We start from the raw sequence: 18,668 nt of genomic DNA, 5'->3' as shown, positions 1-18,668 counted from the left end.
GCAGTGCCAGGATCAGGCCCTTGTCCCCCGGCGCAGCACCCATCGGGACAGCCGTCCCCAGCGGGTCCTCGCGTTTCACCCTGCTCACATTCACAGCTACGGTGACAACTCTGAGCCGCCCCCTGTCCCCTTTCCCACTCATGACTCCCCCTCATTCAAAGCCTCTGTCCTTTTCAGCTATTTTTTTCCCCTCCTATTCATTTCCCGGACGCCTCCATCCCTTTCTCTCGCCTCGCCCCTCTCCCCGAGCAGCTGCTATGCTAATAAGCATGAGGCAGAAAAGGGAGCGGAGCCTTTGCGGTGGCTGGGGAGGAGAGAAAGACCCCAGAGCCCCTCCAAATGCTAAATAAATCCAAGGCTGGAGCAGCATCCCCGAACAAAGAGGCCTGGCCTCCCCCCTCTCTTCCCCTCTTCCCAATTCCACCACCTTTTCACATTCAAATCCATTAAACAGCGAGCAGAAAGACCCCGAGTATTCATAGCATTGCATTAAAGAGAAAGCCCCGTGGTCCCTCTCCACCCCAGCCGGGCGGAGGGAAGGGCTCCCCATCCCCATCGGGCTGGGAAACGCTGGGGTCCGGCTCCTTGGCATGGTGGGAGAGGGCCAAAAGCCCCCCGGCCACCACACAGGGAGATGAGCTGTCTTTCACCTGTGTTCCAGCTTCCTTCCCCACCTGGGACCCTCGGGCTCCTCCGTTGCGATGAGGCTCCGGGGCAGGCTGGGGCTCCTAGCTGGGATGGGGTTCCTCATCAGGATGGGGCTCCTGGGCAGGATGGGGCTCCCAGTCCGGCTGGGGCTCCTTGTTGGGATGGGGCTCCTCATTGGGATGGGGCTCCTTGCTGGGATGGAGCTCCTAGTCAGGATGAGGTTCCTGGTTTCTGCAGGCAGTACGAGCAGCTGCCAGGGCTTGGATGGGAACTGCACAGGATGGGAGAGTCTCCTGCCTGTTGACAGTGCTGGGGATTGTTATGGCAGTGACAGGGCAATGGGGACACTCGAATCTTAGGGTGTTGAAGATCTCCCACAGACAATCTCAAAGGCCTTGGTGAAGGGTGAGAAGGGAGAGGGCTCCTGCACAGCCAAAGGCCACTGTGATGTGCCCATCAGCCCCCAAGCGAGAACCAGTCACCTCTGCCTCACCATGGCTGGTGCTTACCCAGAGGGGCAGGTGCCTTATGCTGATAACAGTGGTCCCTTGTGCCAAAATTGATGATTTCCTACCCATTTTGCCTATTTTTCCCTAAAGTGAGAGCAGTTTTCTGGTGCAAAGACCTCAGACCTCGTTCCCTAAGCAAGAGGATGGAGTGATGGAGGTGGACATGTAGGTGGGCTCCATGTCATCTGTTGAGGCTGGTGGTGGGTGGTGAGATGCCCGAAGGGATGTGACTCTGGGGAAGGAATAGATGGGCATTTTCTTCTGCCTTCTGGGACAGAAATAGAGATGCACCTCCAGGAAAGAGTTCATGTTCTTCTCTGGTACCAAGTTTCTGCTAGAGCTACAGGACTCCAGGAGATGGGGCTTTTAGTACCAAATATTGAGAAATGTTTTAAAATCATGGATTTTAGCATGTGAGGATTGAAGCCATCGAGAGATGCCAGCTGGACCTTGGAAACTGTGAGGTCACACATGGTGCTCAGGAGGCAGCAATTACTGGCACTCAGCCTACGCAGCTTGGTCAACGGGGTGGGATTCAGCTCTGACCCTGGGATGTCCATCTCAGGTGGTGTCTGGATTCCTTCACAGGCTGTGGAAGGAGGGGAGAGACGGCAGCACTCACACCAAAGCTCCTTCTGCTGCTTGAGTTGTCCCCGCATGTCCTGCCTGGCTTCTGCTCCAGAGTCTGGAGGGCACCCTGTGTCCTAGCCTTGCACAGGTGTCCTGGGCACCCCAAGGCATCTCATACAGCACAAGGTGGTTGTCTTCTGGTGCCTGAATCCTGCTCTGTATCAACACAACCAGGAGTCTGGAAGGTGATCAAGGCTGTCCTGACAGGCCACCTCCATGTGCTCGGCCATATCCTGCCCTGAACACCTGCAGTTGTGTTGGATGATCACCAAGGCTCCATCCTGACCATTGCAGGTGCTGCATAGATGTGGGGTGCATGGGGGACCAGGCCAGCAAGAGATGTAGATTAGAAGCTGGAGAGAGGTGGAACAACCCTCAGAAAACCCAGAATGGCATCAACCACTACGTGGGACATGGGACATGGGAGCTCAGACCCCGTCCCTGCAGCGCAGGGCCCCAGAGCTGTGTGTAGTGCCACAAGCTGTGTCCCTGCGTGGGAACCTGGGCTGCTCGGGATGTTCCTCACCGCGCGGGATCTCTGCGGTGCCTTCCCAGCTGCGCTGCAGGGCTGTAGGACCTTGCTGACCCACCCCGTCCTCGCTCCCTACTGTGGACCACCAGCTTCTCTGCTTGGAAAGGTCTTGCTGACTTCAGGGCCTTGCTGGGCTCCACCAGGGACGTGTTTTCCCCAGAAAATGGAGCTCACCAGGGTGGAAGTCAGTGGGGACCCAGAGAGGTTTCCAAGAAAACTTCTCCCATCCTGTGAAGGAAACCAGCTCCAGCCAGAGTGCATCAGCCTCAGATTCCCAGTTCCCAGAGAGAGCACCAAGGATCAGCCCAGCACGCTGATGACATTGACAGGGCTGTGCTGCTCCAGCTTCGATGGAGTGGCCTTGCCTTGGTGTCCTGGGGCAGGGACAGCGGGCACCGATCCTGCACCACCCTGAGCAGGTGACTCACTTCTACCTGCTCCTCATCTGAGACAAGACATGGACAGTCAACCTGGCATGGAGGGTGCAAGAGGCATGGAAAGCCCCAGATGCTGCTGACCGCACAGTTCTGCTCCTAAGTGACTCCCCATGGGTTTGGTCAGTGATAAGTGGCCATTACCCACCATCATGCTTGGGGATCCCCCGTTCCCAGTGTGACCCCGAGCCCATGCTCCACCATCTCGCTCTGCTCCAGCCCCTCCTGAGGATGAGCCTCAGCAACAAAATCCACCCTGCTCCAGACCTGCCCTCAGGGCAGCCCGAAGACCACAACATGGCAAGTCCTTCATCACGCACACACTGGTGGTATGGGGTGAATGGGATCAGTGGGAGGGATGAACGCACACCACCATGCCCTGTCTGCACCCCAGACTGCATGGCTACAGGAGGTGCTGAGAAGGGCAATGAGCACCCATGGACTTTTTGAGGAGTCTTCTGTGGCTTGAGAGGACATGGTTGACAAGCAGAGGGGCACCACCATCTCTGACACCAGGGCTGTGGCTGGAAGTGCCTCAGCCTTTCTCCAGGTGAATAAGCACAGGCCTGACCCTACGGCAGGCTCCAGCTTTCCTCTGAGCACCGAAGCGACGGTGCCTTGAGCTCCAAGCCTGAAGGGTGGTGCCCATAGCTCTGCTGGGGTGAGGGCTTTGAACATCCCGGAGACCTGACTTGCCCCACATTGCTCCCAGGCTGGTCCAAGGGATGCCCCAGCTGCCTCCTCATCCTCACAGGGCTGGCTGGGGCCACCATGTCCTGGGTTGGACTGCTTGACCCAAGGCACCCACAAGCACTGCAGCACCGCTGTCCTCCAGCATGGTGGGACCAGGTCTACCTGCAGTGGCAGGTGGGGCAGGGGGTCCGGGGTGTCCCTCTGGCGGGCCGGCTGGGGAAAAAGGTCCCTGCTTAGCGATGCAGGAATGCAGGTCGGGCTGAATGCGGCGGAGGCGGGTCTGATCTGGTGCCCCACTAAGCCCCCATTCTTTCCCAGCCAGTGCATCTTGTATTCAGGCTGCCTGCTCCTAAGCAGAGCGTCTTTAATCCTTCCCTTGTCTCCTCCATTCCCTTTCAGGCCTTTGGCCAATGGGAAGGGGATGAGCAGCTCTCTCCAGGAAGGAAATTAAAAGCAGGGAGGAGGGTAGGGAGGAGAAGAGCGCAGGGAGGGGGACTTGGAAGGGGAGACAATCCTGGAGTGGAGATGCCAGTCATCGGGGTCTCAATAGCCCCATTCACCCTGCCCAGCCACACAGAAAATCAGGGTCACCAGGATCCATGCCCTGCCTGGAGACAACTGTTGCTTTATTCTTTTTAATTGCTGGAAAACGCAGAAAAGTTCACTTGTGTGTGTGGCTGGCTCCGGTGGGGGCTGCGCCGGGGGGCGCGGGGCGGAGGGGCGGGAGGGATGGGGTGAGCAGCGAGAGGGGACACGGCGAGCGGCCGCACGTGAGGGTGGAGGCTGCGACCCGGCGCGGCGGAGCAGCCGTCGGCACGGTTGGGCGGCCGGAGCAGCGGGCGGCTCGGGGACGGGGAGCTGTGCCGGGACGGGCACGCAGTGGCTCCGTCCCCCAGGCAGGCATGAGAAGGGTCCCCTGGGGTTTCGGGGTGGAGGGGGCAGCCCCAGGGCCAGCGGGCAGGCAGAGGGGTCTGTGGAGACACGGGCAGGCGAACGGGCAGTGTCCCCACACCTCTGGGCACGGAGATGCCTGGGCTGATGCCACGGCGAGCGGGCGGCTCGGAGCACGGGACACCCATGCAAGGGCACCCCGTGGCACATCGCTGACCTGAGAACGCCGACACACCCCCAGACAGACACATGGCCATGCCATCTCCACCCTGAGACCCTGCTCCAAGTGTCGCCCCGGCCCCGTGGCGGCTGCACCCAGGGTGGAGCTCCTGTCCCCCCGTCCCTCCGCACCCATGCAGCCAGCCCCAGGACACCTCGGACGTCAGGGGTTCTGGAGAACCGGCTCTCCCAGCAGCCCTACTGCTCCACCACCCACCCCTCGCGCTGTCCTTTGTGCCCAGCTGAGGCTGAGCACCAGCCTTGATGCCCAGGCCACCACGGGTCATGTGCCACTGATCAGCAGCCCAGCAGGTCTGCACGGGCAGGTCCACAGCTGGATCTGGTGGTGGGCGGTGGGTGCCAGGGAACACTCTGGGAGCGGGACACAGGTGTCTGGGCCACGGATGGAGCCAGTCCCACCCCGTCTGTGCCAGGGACAGCTCTGTGTTCCATGAGCCTGGGGTGATGGGGGCCTCTCGCAGCCCCTGGATTTGGGTTGTGCTTCCCTCCCCAGTCCAGCCTCTGCCCCTCTTTGCTCTGCCCCTTGCTGAACACTCAACTTTTCTTTCTGAAGAGCATCAGAGACGTGCTGGCCATGCTGGTGGTCCTGCCTGCTCTTCTCCTGCAGTTTGTCCTCAGCCTACAACTTGCTCACAAGCACTCTGTGACCCACAGGACACAAGGCAGCATCCTCTGAGGTTTCCACGATACCTGTGCCCCCTTGCAAGTCCTCACCCGCCCTGTACCACCATTCCAGCCTATTCTCTTGGCTGGCACGAGGATAGCAAGCCCAGTGCAAGGAGATGCTGGCAGCACCTGGCATACCAGCCAGCCTCTGAAGCAGGGGAGATGCCTGCTGGCCCAAGCCTCCAACAGGTCTCCTGACCAGCCCCACAAGTGCTGTGGGGTGTTCACCCTCAATACGAGGCCCAGAGACTGGGGCGAGGGACCTCAAAAACCTCAGGGTAGGAGGAGAGCCTCCAAGCTAAGGAGCATCCAAGTAGGCAGGAAGGAGGAGGAGGAGGAGGAGGAGGAGGAGAAGAAAGAGGAGGAAGAGGAGGAGAAGGCAGAAAAGGAGGAGGAAAGGCAAGTTTGTGGAGCCCAGAAAGGAAACCCACTGCAGAGCATGAGCATCTCATGCTGTTCCCGGGCAGAGGAGCTGTGGGACACATCACCCCCCAAAACCCAGCCCCGTGTTTGCAGCCCCAGCTCCCTTCCTGGCAGCTGTTATTCTAAAGCCATAACTGCAGCTATTTGAAAACCATAACCCGACCAGCCCTGATCAGATGCCAACAGGGACCTTCCCCAGGCCACAGCCCGGGCAGGCTCAGACAGGAGCATAACCACAGCTGGGGGAGAAAAAGGCGCTGGGGAGACGAACCAGGCCCTGGGTACTCAGAGCATTTGGAGAAGGGCACGAAGCAGGAGTGAAGGGTGCTGAGCCCTGATGCGGTCAGACGGCTGGCCTGGGAGCAAGGGCACAACTGGAAATGCTTTCACACCGGTGCTGGGAGCACAAGGGGAGATGGAAAGCTTGGCAGCACATGGTGGCACCGTGCACCAGGACAAAGAGACCTGGGGGAAGGAGGGTGACCAGCAGGACACAGAGAGGCTCCAGCTACCAGCTTCGTGGGAATGACAATGAGGGGTGTGGTTAGGAAGGGGTTACATAGAGTGGAACAATGTAGGAAAAAGTGCATGAAGGAATCTTTGCAGGTGAAAATTCCAGGCTCTAGTAACAAAAATGCAAAGTTCCGGTGGCACAGGTTGAGAACAGCAAGTCATCTGGAAACAGTGAGACCAGGGAACGTGCAAAGGCAGACGGTGGCGGTGGGACATCACTCCCCCCACGTACAGCCCAGCTTCGTCACGACGAGATGCCGAGATACGATTTGTGGGTGCAGTAAATGAAACCTCTTGGAGCGATGAGATCCATAACCCACAAGGAAAGATCCTGTTCTGGGCTGGATGCTGAGTGCTTGGGACCAGGTTAAAGAGGTACTGGGGGAACTGCTCCATACTAAAAACCACAGCACGGCTAGGTTTAACAGAGCAGAGGGCCAGAGAGGGCCAGGTATGTCCCATAACAAGTTCAGGAAAGGGAACTATGTAGAAATGGGGCACACCTTCCCCCAAAAACCCTTAAACCTCAAGACCCTACACATAGCCTGGAGGGTGTTAAATAGGGCATGAGAAGCTTGAGTAAAACATGTGCCACAATTCAAAAAGAAAATCAAGTGGTTCAGCAACCCCCTTCATGGCTCGGCGGGAGAGTTAATTGGAGTTACTATGGAAAACACCCATGTTTCAGAAACAGAAAGCTTGTCTAGGAGAGAACAGGAAAGTCCACAAAACATGGCAGGTCTGCTGGAAACAGAAGACTAAAAAGCTAAAAATTCATATGGAGAGCACTCTGAAAAAGATCCTGCAACTGGTTGAAAAACATGCCCTTAAACCATCAAAGGCAGAAAGCCAACTAGGGGTTGAGGGGATACCCAGGGTGTAACGGGACCTTCAGGATGATGAGGCCCCATGAAGAAGGTCAGTGTTTTCTCCTGTTGGCCAACAGTGGTGGGGCCAGGCCTGGCACACGTGCTGCAGCAGGTTGCTCAGAGGAGCCAGACCAATTTGAAGTAAATTTAGAGGAAGTCCCAGACTGATGGGATGAACTGGCCATGACTGTGTCCCCAGGACAGATGGTGTTTGCTCAAGTTTGGAAAGAACTTATATGTGAAACCACAGCGGTGCTGCAGCATGGTACCTCGCCTTACAACCGGGCAGCAGGCTGGTGGACAGTGAAACTTTCAGCTGTGGAAGTGGGGTGCTGGGAGCTAAAAAATGGAGATTCTTGATCCTGTAGCAGCAGTGAGAAAGCAGAGCCTGTATGGAAGGATGGGATTGCTGAACACATGGCTGAACACAGAGTTGAGAACAAGTTGGCAAGGCTTCTGCAAGGAGCGACCCTGTCTCAAATACAGAGGATCCAGGGGACATCACCTGTCTGGATTGTCAGAAAGCTGCTGCTGAGACACCACGTCAATGGTTATTAAAGAAACAAACTTGCTGTGGGAGCAGAACAAAGGCTCTTCCATGAATTGAAAGGTGGTTGAAGGACCAGAAGCAACATATAGGGCTGAACAGTCACTCCTCGGGATGGAGGACAGTCAGCAGTGGGGTCCCCCAGAGACCCGCCCTGGGACCAGTTTTATGTTTGACATCTTCATCCATCCTGAGGAGAAGAGAGTGAACAGGGAAATCTTCAAGTTCTCAGATGACACTGAGCTCTTCTGGATGGCCAAAGGCTGTGTTGAAGGCAAGGAGTTTCAGAAGGACCTCACAAAACGAGGGGCACAGAGGTAGGAGGAGAGCTTTGGTGTAGCGAAATGAAGGTGATGTTTCAAGGGAGAAGCAATCAGAGAGGGGCATTGGCATGGAGCTCATGACAGATGGCTAAACTCAGGAGGAGAGCTGGGAGCCACCACTGACCTGGTGATTTCAGAGAACTGTTAACGGGCAGCAGCAACCAAAAAAAGTCGTCAAAATGTAGGGTCAAGAAGGGGGTTGGGAACAAGACAGAAAGTGTTTTGACACTGTACAAAACCTGGGTGAGCCTTCATCTTGGGTGCTGTGTGCTTGAGCTCTGGTTTCTTCTGAAGGAGATAGAGGAGCTGACTTTCTCTAGGCCCATTGTATGAGAGGGGATTGGAAAGGCTGAGAATTCCCTGTTTGGAAAGGGGAAGGTCAAGGGCAGATAGGACTGAGGCTTGCAAAATAATGAAGGTGGTGGACAGGACAAGCATGAAACTACCATACTGCAGCAATCCTTGGAGTAGGAGCACTAGTAGGTGGTGGGTTTAAAACAGGTGAGATGATAAAAACTCTTTACACAGCAGGGTTTGAACTTCTAGAGCTCGCTGCCACGGGGCAGGAAGGAGCCAGACAACACTGGCAGGTTCAGAAAGGGACTGGATGAGCTCATGGACAACAGGTTCAGAAAGGGACACTGAAAGGACTAGGCAGGGATGCCTCCCCCAACCCCTAATACAGCTGGTGGGGAGTGGGCGAGGAGGGCAGCCAGGCCCGTGTAAATAAATAGCATTTTCCACTGTTGGACACCGAGTCCTGGTGGCCATCACCTCTGCAGGGCTCTGCCTGATGTGCCACCAGCCACCAGGTCAAGGCATGGGGCCTTGGGGCGCTGCTCGCGGTGCCTGGTAGTCCCCCAGGTTCTGCTGTCCCTCCTGCCCCTGCGCCAGCCCCGCCGTGCCCCCGCCGCACTGCCCAGCCCCGTGGGGCTGCTGGAGCCTCTCAGCACCGGTGGGGCCGGGGGAATTTGGTCTGTGGGAATTTTTTGGTGGTTTCTCCCTACATTTGGTTTCTGTCCAAACTGGTCTGAAACCAAAGCGTTTCCTAAACTTCCTGCAAATTGGCAGCTCCTCGTGCCCCGCAGCTCCCACAGGACTGCTACTGCTGCCCCATCTCCCTGCTGGAGCAATCTGCAGGAATGTCCCTCTTGGAGCACCCACAGCTGCCTGCCCCCGCTGCCACTCCTTGAGGATGCCATGCGTGGGACTCCAGAGCTCAGGGCCCCGGACCCAGGGGTCACAGCAGCCCCCTCCCTGGAGAGCCATGCCCTGCAGAGGCTCCATCGCAGCCCTGTGCTCTGGCATCCTGGGCGGTTTCTCCATCCCCGCTCAGTGATCCCGACACCAGCAGCCACAGCCTCAGCGATGGGGACAGCGAGGGTGTTTTCAGAAGTGACCAAGGGGATGGGGTGCTGCACCGCTCCCCGGGCCTTTCTCAGCACAGGCAACGTGCACGAGTGGAGTTTTGCAGCCAGTGCAGCTGCTCCCCAGCTTTTCCCAGTGAGGATGGTACCCACGGGCCCATGGTCACAGCCCAGGCTGTGTTCATGCGTACAGAACAGCAGAGGACTGGGCTGGATGTGCCCCAGGCCTGCAGCTCCCCAGCTGTTGTCCTTTGGAGGGGAACAGCTGCCCACACTGCCCCAGCAGCGGGAGGAGAGGAGCCCACCAGCAGCGGCGGGCAGCAGGACGGTGATGCCAGGGTTATGCATCCTCCTCCCGCCCTTGCCAGGTCCCGGCATGGGGCACGTGTGCTCCCAGTAAAGCAAGCTGGTCCCCAACAAGGATATTTAGAAGCGTGTCCTGCGTCCTTCACACCCGGGTCCATCACTGGTTGGGTGCGTTTGCCCCCACGGGGCATTCCTGTGCACAAGGGCCGTGGGAAGGGCTGTTCCCTGCATGGGCAGCATGGGCAGCCAGTCCTGCCTCACCCACCGTTCCCTACCGCCTGCGAACTGCCCGGGACAGCCCCGGCGAGGCCGGCTCCCGGGGCCGGTTCCTACTGCCCATCGCCTCCAGTCCCCGCTGCCCATCGCCTCCAGTCCCCGCTGCCCATCGCTGCCGGCCCCCGCTGCCCATCGCTGTCAGTCCCCGCTGCCCATCGCTGCCAGCCCCCGCTGCTCGTCGCTGCCAGCCCCCACTGCCCATCGCTGCCAGCCCCCGCTGCCCGTCGCTGTCGGTCCCCGCTGCCCATCGCCTCCAGCCCCCGCTGCCCATCGCTGCCGGTCCCCGCTGCCCGTCGCTGCCGGTCCCCGCTGCCCGTCGCTGCCGGTCCCCGGTGCCCGTCGCTGCCGGCCCCCGCTGCCCGTCGCTGCCGGCCCCCGCTGCCCATCGCTGTCGGTCCCCGCTGCTCATCGCTGCCGGTCCCCGGTGCCCGTCGCTGCCGGGGGCAGTGCCGCCGCGGGGGGCACAGCGGGGTCCCCCCTCCCGCCGGGGGCTGCGGCGCGGCGGGGCCCGGCAGCGGCGCCGGGCGGCCATTCCTTACCGCCGGCTGCCACCTAGTGCCGGAGGGGCCGGGGGCACCGGGACCCCGGCGCGGGGCCGGGCCCCCAGGGCAGCCCCTGCCCACAGGAGCCCGGGGCTGCTTCTGGACCGGGGGGGCTCCTCCCGAGAGAGGGAAGCCCGGGCGGTTGAGGCGGTGGGCTTCTTAAGGGGGTCTCTGCCCCGCGTGCGAATCTCCCCCCTGCTCCCGAGGGCACCCTGGCTGTGGCACAGGACACACTGGGGTGCTCGGGCTGTCCGTGCCCGGGCCGCTGCCCCCCCAGCCGCTCGCGGGGGTCGGGCAGAGCACCCCTGGGTCCTGCGCAAAGGGCCCGTTGGGGGCCCACAGTGGAGAGAAGGGGTGAAAGTCCGGCTGGCTCCTGCAAGCGTGCCACTGGCTCCGGCCCCTCTCCGCAAATACTGGGCTGGGGGCCGCGGCGCGGAGGGGCTCCTGCCCTTCGCTCTGTTTGCGGTTTCCCTCGAGCTGTTTGGTTTCAGTTAATCATCCTGCGAAGGCAAACAGTGGTGGGGAGGGACGGCATGCCCCACGCCTCCCGCGCCTGCCGGGATGGGGACCCTCGGCCGTGGGGTGGGTGGCACCCAGATGGCTCCCGGGCCTTGGCCACCAGCTTGAGACCCCCGAGGAAGTGGGTCCAGAAGAGGGGCAGGCAGCCCAGGCTCTGCTCCCTGCAGACACTGGTCACAGTTACGCAGCGTGGGGTGAGCGCTGGGGACCCCCTCTGTCCCCTCCGCTCCTCTGCAGGGTCGGGCTGGTCCGCCGGCGCTGGGGGCATCATCAGGGCTCTTTGCAGGATGCCAGGGCAGGCATGTGAATCCCAAGGCAGAATAAAGTTGTCAGACAGGTCTTATCTCCGCATCTGTGCCAAGCGGTGCTGTCGGAACAGGCGAGGGTGAGGAGCTGAACCTGGCACGGTGGGAGGACACTCATCTCCTCTCCTACACCCCATCCCACCTCTCTGCGCATCCCCACCAGTGCCGAGGGCAGCGGTGCGTCCCATGGCCACATGGCCAGGATCGTGCAGGGCCACTGGCTGCCCCCGGCCCCCCCGGCAGGCCCCCGCGGTGGGGCTGGCCCTGCTGGCCCTGGTCTGAAGGTCACGCTGCTGCGCAGTGGGGACAGTGCAGAGTCCGGGATCCCACCGGTGCACTGGGGCTCAGCGGCACTCCGAAGCGACCAGCCATCATGTTTTGGGGTCTCCTTTCCCTCCTCCTCTTCTCCGTGGCCAGCGGGACGCCCATCGGGGACCAGGATGACGATATCCAAGTGCAGGAGAATTTTGAGGCTGAGCGGGTAACGGCAGCTTGCAAATTTCTGGGAGCAGAAGGGATGAGGGAAATATTTATTTAATTTTCCTTCAGAAAGAAAGGCACTATTATCCATGCCCACATCAGGCTGTGCAGGACAGGCATTGGCAGCGTGGCCCTCCCTGGGTGCCAGTCGGGAGGTGCCACCCCACCAGCACCAGCCCTTGGGATGGCCTCACCCCAGCAAACACCTTGGCAGGGCAGCTGGAGCCCAAGTGGCTGGGGCTAATAAATCCCATGAGATATCTGTTGATCTGCCCAGTGTAGGAGGTGTGGGCACGGCCCGCGGGCAGCCCCAGTGCACAGGATTCCTGTGGGCAGCAGATTGCCTGGGAGACTCAATGATCTTAAAGGTGTTTTCCAGCCTAAATAAATCCATGATTCTATCTGCAGGCAGCCCTGTCCCTTGCCAGGCCCTGCACAGCCCCGCACGTGTGCCTGGGTCTGGGATTCCCCAGGACACACGAGGAGATGCCAGCCTGATGCCTCCAGCCCCGCCTGTTGGTCAGGGGACCCAGGCAAATCCTGCTCGGTGCTGATTTGCTTCCCAAATCCTGCGGCAGCTCTGGCCCCGGCACCCTGTGCCATCACCCCATGGTTACTTTCTTGGCTGTGAATATTTCAGCTCTGCAGAAACCCCGATGCCCCACCTCAGTGGAGAGGGCTCGTGGCGGAGACATCCCTTTCTCCTGGCAGATGTATGGGAAGTGGTACGACATCGCCATCGGCACGACCTGCAAGTGGATGAAGAACTACAAGGAGAAGTTCAGCATGGGCACACTGGTGCTGGGCCCCGGCCCCAGCGCCGACCAGATCAGCACTGCCAGCACCAGGCTGCGGTATGGGGCCCTGACGTGGGTGCTCGAGCCTCCCCCAAAGCCCCCCCACCCAGACGGGCTGCATCTCCCAGGGACTGGGACCACACATGGGGGTTGCTTGCTCTGGCTGGTATCCGAGCCCTGAGGAGGAGCTGGATTGGGCTCAGATACCCAATGCCTTGGGCAGGGGGATTTCGAGGGTCCCGTGCCATGGCCTCAGTGCCTCAGGCATGATTTTTGTGCCATAACCAGGAAAAGCCATTGCTCTGGGCAGCTGATTGTTTTCCTCCTCCCTCCAGGCAAGGCGACTGCACGCGCACCTCGGGAGAGTACCAGAAAACCAGCACCCCCGGCAAATACACCTACTACAACCCCAGTAAGTCGGGCTGCGGCATGGCTGGGCGATGGGAACCAGCGCTGGGCACAGCTGGCACGGCTGGGGAAGGGATTCAGGACAGCAGGGCTCAGAAGCCACTCCACAATTTGGGTCATTTCCAGGCAAAGTAGGGAGTGAAGTTGGGGGAAAGGGGCTGTTTCAACACTGTCCCTGCACAGGCACAAGACTATGAGATGCTCCAGCAGATCACTCCCATCCCCAGGGTCCCAAGCTGGGGCAGGATCCCACCAGCCACCTTTCAGAAGCATTGGTGGTATCTCAGTTGTCTGCAACCCTTGGTTTCCAATCCCCTTGATTAGCAAGAGGCTGGTGGGCCTAAAGGGAGTTGGGATTGTATCCGAGTCTGTTTACCCAAAATCGGCTATTTTCTTGAATTAGCTGCCTGATTTCAGCCCCCAGCTCTGGGGCTGTCTTACACTGCCCCGTTTCTCCCTGAGGGGCAGGAATGATGTTCCCCATGTCTCTGTCTCACCCAGAATGGGATGTGTCTATCCAGTCCTATGTGCTCCGCACCAACTACGAAGAATACGCTGTCATTCTGATGAAGAAGAAAAGTAGTTTTGGCCCAAGCACCACCCTGAAGCTGTACGGTATGTCTGGCTACGACACTTGTGGGCAAGCAGGCTCTGGGGTGGGCCAATGCAGCTCAGAAACACCACCCAAGGGTCCCTCAGGTCTCTTGCCTCAAGGGACCTGCCCATGGCTTTGCAAGTGGTTCCTTGGACCAGCTCATCTTCAGCACCACAGAGGTCGAGTCTTGTGGCTCAGCTTAGAGCGATATCACACAATGAACATCTGAACCTGCCTGTTGTTTGGGATGGAGGTGACAATACCTGCTTGGAAGGAAGCCAGGTCCTGCAGTGGCAGCAGATGCCGCCTTTCATGAAACATTAAAACTACTTTGTCCAAGCCCTTGGTCAAGGCTGATCAAGAGTAACAGGGGAGAGGCTGGGAAGGACCAGGAGGCTGGTACTGGGCCTGCCTGCAGCTGCCTGAGCTCTGCGGGTCGGTGGGTGGTTGGGGGGCTGCATGCAGACCTCCTCCAACAACAGCCCCACTCAGCCTGTTTCCTTGCCCAGGAAGGAGCCCAGAGCTGCGGGAGGACCTCATCGAGGCTTTTCAGCAGTTGGCTCTGGAGATGGGCATCCCTGCAGACTCCATCTTTATCCTGACCAACAGAGGTAACCCACCATGGGGCACACACCCCTCCTGCTGCCTGTCTTCTGGCATGCCGGTGCACTGGGGCTGCTGCTTCTTGGTGCATGGGGCTGGGGAGATGGGGAGATGGTCAGGATGGAGGGAGGAGTGATGAGGGCTTTAGTAAAATGGGATGGGAAGGAGATCAGGCCACATATCTGTCAGGCTTCCACCAGCTTCCAGTCAGTGGGGTCCTTGCTGGGCTGTCAGGTCAATGCACCCGCAACACCACGCTGGGATGAGGGTACAGGACACCCAGAGACACTCACGACTGCTCCCCATGGCTGGGTGCTCCCAGGACCTGAGGAGCTCCTTGCTCAGCCTGGGGTTGAGAAGGTGCTAGCACGATGCAGGTGGGTGCGGGGATTGCAGGGTGATGCTCCTGCGAGTAGGAGGTGGAAAGCAGCAAGAGGGAAAGAACACTGGGGCGAAACTGGGAAGGCGACCCCTTCGCTGGGGTCCTGTGTGCGCATGGTGCAGGACCACAGTCAGATGAGTTTGTCAGGACATCTCCCTTCTCACACTGCTGATCTTCTCTCCTGTCATGTGGGCCAGGTGAATGCATCCCCCAGGAGACAGCAACTGCCTCCCAGGTGAGTCATCCAGCCGGGACTTCCTGAGATGGATCAAGGCTGGGGACTTCCCCTCCAAGCCAAAGCTACTGCAGACCTAGAGTCCGAGGACCAGACTCCGTGAGCAGGACAGGTTGTTCAGGCAGCGGCTCCACTGACCATCCTGTGAGATGCTCTTTCATCTCTGTGAGGATGCAGGCAGGGCACAGGCGGGCACAGGCTGCAGGGTGAGGGTCCTGGGGGCCAGGTGGGCACCAGGGCTTGTTCCCCAGTGGAAGGCAATGGCCCTTTCCTACTTTGATTTTTCACGAGGTGTAAGTTGCCACATGCAGAGCCTGGTGTCTCCTTGTTCCTTGCCTGGCTGTGGGTGCCCCAGCCAGGCTGTGAACCCCCCCTCCAGGGATGGGGAGGCAGCTCAGGACTCCACTGATCCTTCAACTACAGTCCCTCAGCACCTCCTGATCTCGCAGGGTTGAGTTTAGGAGGATTTTCAAGATGTGATGGGATTTCTTAGGAGAAACAGCCCAGTTGACTCGAGAGCAGGTAACACCACCCTGCATCAGCGAGAGCAGAGGCACATCCCCAGCCCAGCACAGGGCATGACTGGGGCACTTTGGATGTCCTTATCCAAAATACACAATCCTAGTGCCCACGCGGGATGAGCACAGGGCTGGGAAGATCATGAGGTGTGGAGGGATCACAGCCTGTTGACCCAAGATCTCCAGCTCCCAGCTGGAGATGAGCTGGGAGCGCCAAGGAGGGTTGGAGCGTGCACGGGCTGCAGCACCCAGCACAGCCTGTCCCGGGGCTGGCGGGGGTCCAGGTCCCGTGGCAGGGGCTGACGGCAGCTCTGTGCTTCCTTCCCTGTGCAGAGGGCGCGGAGAGCGGTCCTGCCCCCCGAGGAGGGCTCGGCCGTGGGACCCCTGCCCCCTTACGTCGGCAATAAGGAAGGTAGGTCCCAGGGGAGGGGGGCTGCATCGGGCATCCCCCTGCCCCGCATCCCCGTCTGCCTGCGACAGCCCGTGCCGCGCTCGTCCGCAGACTCGTGCCGGCTGAGCCGGGACCCCGGGCCCTGCAGCGGGATGCTCTCCCGCTTCTTCTACAACTCCTCCTCCATGGCCTGCGAAACCTTCCTCTACGGCGGCTGTCTGGGCAACGGCAACAACTTCTACTCGGAGAAGGAGTGCCTGCAGGCGTGCCGGACGGAGGGTGAGCGGGGCCACCGGGAGGCATCCCGGCGGGTGAGGGCATGGGAGGTGCCTTTGCCGAGGCATCAGAGGGGATCTGAGAGTGGCCTCGAACCCCGGGTGTCCAGCATCCGTGTAGGAGGAGTGGGGGGCCCTGAACCCCCCACCCTCAGCGCAGCCCCTGTCCCCGCAGCCGCTTGCAGGCTGCCCGTCGTCCCGGGTCCCTGCCAGAAGCCGGTGACACGCTGGGCCTTCGACGCGGCTCAGGGCAAGTGCATCACGTTCAGCTACGGAGGCTGCAAGGGCAACGGGAACCAGTTCTACTCGGAGAAGGAGTGCAAGGAGTACTGCGGGGCTCCTCCGCTGGCAGGTACCCCCACCCTGCCTGCACCCTGCCCGTGCCGCACCGTGCCGTGCCGGGGGAGCCGGGGCAGCAGCCTGCACCATCTCCCATCCCTGAGTGGGCTGGGTCTGCCTGGGGTTGGGGATGGGGCTGTCCTGGATCTGGGATGAGCCTTGGGATGCATCTGTCCTGGGTCTGGATGGGTTCAGGATGGGTCTGTCCTGGGTCTGGACGGGTCCAAGATGGGTCTGTCCTGGGTCTAGGATAAGCCTGGGATAGATAGGTCTGGAATGGGTTTGTCTTGGATCTGGATGGGTTCAGGATGGGTCTGTCCTGGGTCTGGGATAGGTCTGGGATGGGTCTGTCCTGGGTCCAGGATGGATCTGGGATGGGTTTGTGCTGTGCCTCGGATGGGTCCGTCCTGGGCTGGGGACCCTGATGGACTGAGGAATATGGTCGTTGGTCTGCAGACAGTATCTCACAGCGGGGTACGTACAGGCTGCAGATGTACCGAGGCCAGGACTGAACTTCCGAGTCCTTCTTGATAAAAGGAGGAAGAGCCTCAGGCAGGCTGGGGTGCACTGGGGAGCAGTGGAGGCGATAGACCCCGGGCAGGGGATGCCAATGAGGGAAGAGTGGCTGAAAGATTTGAGGTGGCGTAGGGACCCTGACACCAAATAGGGACCAAACGGGAGTCTCCACTGGGGTGTACCCTCCGTGCCATGTCTGCCAGACCCTCCATCTCTAGGCAGCGCAGGGGTTTCCATATTGAACCTCCTTGGGAGACACACTCAGCTCTTGGGACAGATGGACAAGCAGGTTTTCAGGAGCGTGGCAGGGGGAATCTCTCCGCACAGAGGGGTGAGCTCCGGGGTCTTCAACCACAGCCAGCCCTGGGTGATCCAGCTCCCAGGGCATCGGAGCCAGGGGTGCACCGTGCCCCCACAGATGGGAGATGGGGCCAGAGTAACACATCTCAGGGCAGAACCCATCTTTTGTTATCCTGTCACCAATATAAAGTGCATGAATGTCACCGTGGTGGGTGGTGGGACATGAAGTGACATCCCAGGGTGCGCGGAGGGTCCAGACCGCTTCCCCCATCACTGACAGCAGGGACAAAGTAGGAAGCATATCTGTGGGGCGAGGAGGGGGTCTGTGCGTCTGTCTGTCACCCCGTGTGTCTCTCCACTTGCAGAGGATGAGGAGTTTCTGCATCTGTCAAACTGAGGCGGGCAGAGGACGAGCTGCCAGCACCCAGCACTGGGGACCCACAGGAGGGTTCTGGCAGCTGCTGGCAGCGGCACAGGAGATGCCTCCAGCAGTAAATGTCTCTAATGTGACCAGCGAGCCCAGTGTCCATCCTTGAGCTGGTGGGGAGCAGGGTGGGGGGATCCAGGAGGGGCAGGGGATGCTGCAGGGTCCTTGCTGGCCTCCCCGGTGCGGTGTCCCCCGACTTTGCGGGTCTGCTGGGTGCTCCCTGCTGAGTCTCTGTCCCTTCCTCGGCCCTCTGCCCACGTAGTGCTGGGGGGGCCAACAGGAACACCGAGGGGCTCAGGGTGTCCTGCTGGGTGGGGTTGGGCCCCCCATTTCCCAGGGACTGGTGATGAGCAGCTGGGAAGGGGGCAGCAGGGGGAATGAGTGCCTCATCCTCCCTAAAGGTGAATAATTGCTGCTGCTTCGAGGTCATACTGGGAAAGGCATGATGGGACCAGGGAGTCCCAGTCATGGGCGGTGATAGGGATCATGGGGAGGGATGACGATCATGGTGGGGACAGATGGGTTTACAGCGAGGGATTACGGGGTGCCAGAGAGGACCCTGGAGGGTGACGGGAAGGGACTGTGGGGTTTAAGGGTCACAGGGTCTATGGTAGGTCACAGCAGGGAATTACGGATGTTACAGCGAGTCACGAAGGGGTGACTGGGGGTCACAGGAGGGAATTATGTGGTGGTGAGGGTCACAGGAGGAAATAGGGGTGTCACAGGAGGGGATTACGGGGATCGCAGGGGGGCTATGAGGTTCCCAGGAGAGAATTACAAGGGTTTGGGGGGGCTATGGGGGTCCCAGGAGAGGATTAGAAAGGTTTGAGGGGGGCTATGAGGGTCCCAGGAGAGGATTACAAAAGTCTGGGGGGCTATGGGGGTCCCAGGAGAGGATTACGAGGGTTGGGGGGGGCTATGAGGGTCCCAGGAGAGGGTTAAAGTGTTTTGGGGGGGTCTCAGGGATGCTGGGGGAGGCCCCAGGGGGAGATGATAGGGGTTGTGGGGGTCACAGGGCAGCTGTGGAGGTCCCAGGAGGGGTTACAGGGTTGGGGGGTCACGGGGGGGGCTATGGGGGTCACAGCAGGGCACTGCGAGGGTCTCGGGGAGCCTCGGGGGGCGGCGGGGGCCCCGGGGTCTCATGAGGGGACCGCAGGGTGTTGGAATGG

General features: G+C 60.1%; 1 protein-coding gene across 2 annotated transcripts; it reads left to right on the top strand.

The window, feature by feature from the left end:
- Positions 1–11,606: 11,606 nt before the first annotated feature.
- On the top strand, positions 11,607–17,469 carry AMBP (alpha-1-microglobulin/bikunin precursor). 2 transcript variants are annotated; one of them, XM_086625253.1, is made up of 10 exons: positions 11,607–11,714; positions 12,425–12,567; positions 12,846–12,922; positions 13,420–13,533; positions 14,023–14,124; positions 14,696–14,733; positions 15,585–15,663; positions 15,754–15,921; positions 16,093–16,269; positions 17,438–17,469. In XM_086625253.1, exons 1-10 carry the CDS (start codon positions 11,607–11,609, stop codon positions 17,467–17,469), a joined length of 1,038 nt encoding a protein of 345 aa, XP_086481379.1. The 2 variants fall into 2 exon arrangements, with proteins under 2 accessions (XP_086481379.1, XP_086481378.1); XM_086625252.1 differs by having other exon boundaries at positions 15,561–15,663.
- The last annotated feature ends 1,199 nt before the right edge of the window (positions 17,470–18,668 follow it).

Source organism: Tauraco erythrolophus, chromosome 22 (assembly GCF_009769465.1).
Source record: "Tauraco erythrolophus isolate bTauEry1 chromosome 22, bTauEry1.pri, whole genome shotgun sequence".
NCBI lineage: Eukaryota > Metazoa > Chordata > Aves > Musophagiformes > Musophagidae > Tauraco > Tauraco erythrolophus.
This window is presented reverse-complemented; position numbering and strand designations above follow the sequence as displayed.

Bases quoted from the DNA above. Each gene is read 5' to 3' on its own strand.
- AMBP (XM_086625252.1), top strand. From the start codon at position 11,607: ATGTTTTGGGGTCTCCTTTCCCTCCTCCTCTTCTCCGTGGCCAGCGGG. The intron at 11,715-12,424 runs GTAACGGCAGCT...TTCTCCTGGCAG, and splicing joins AGAATTTTGAGGCTGAGCGG to ATGTATGGGAAGTGGTACGA. The intron at 16,270-17,437 runs GTACCCCCACCC...CTCCACTTGCAG, and splicing joins CGGGGCTCCTCCGCTGGCAG to AGGATGAGGAGTTTCTGCAT.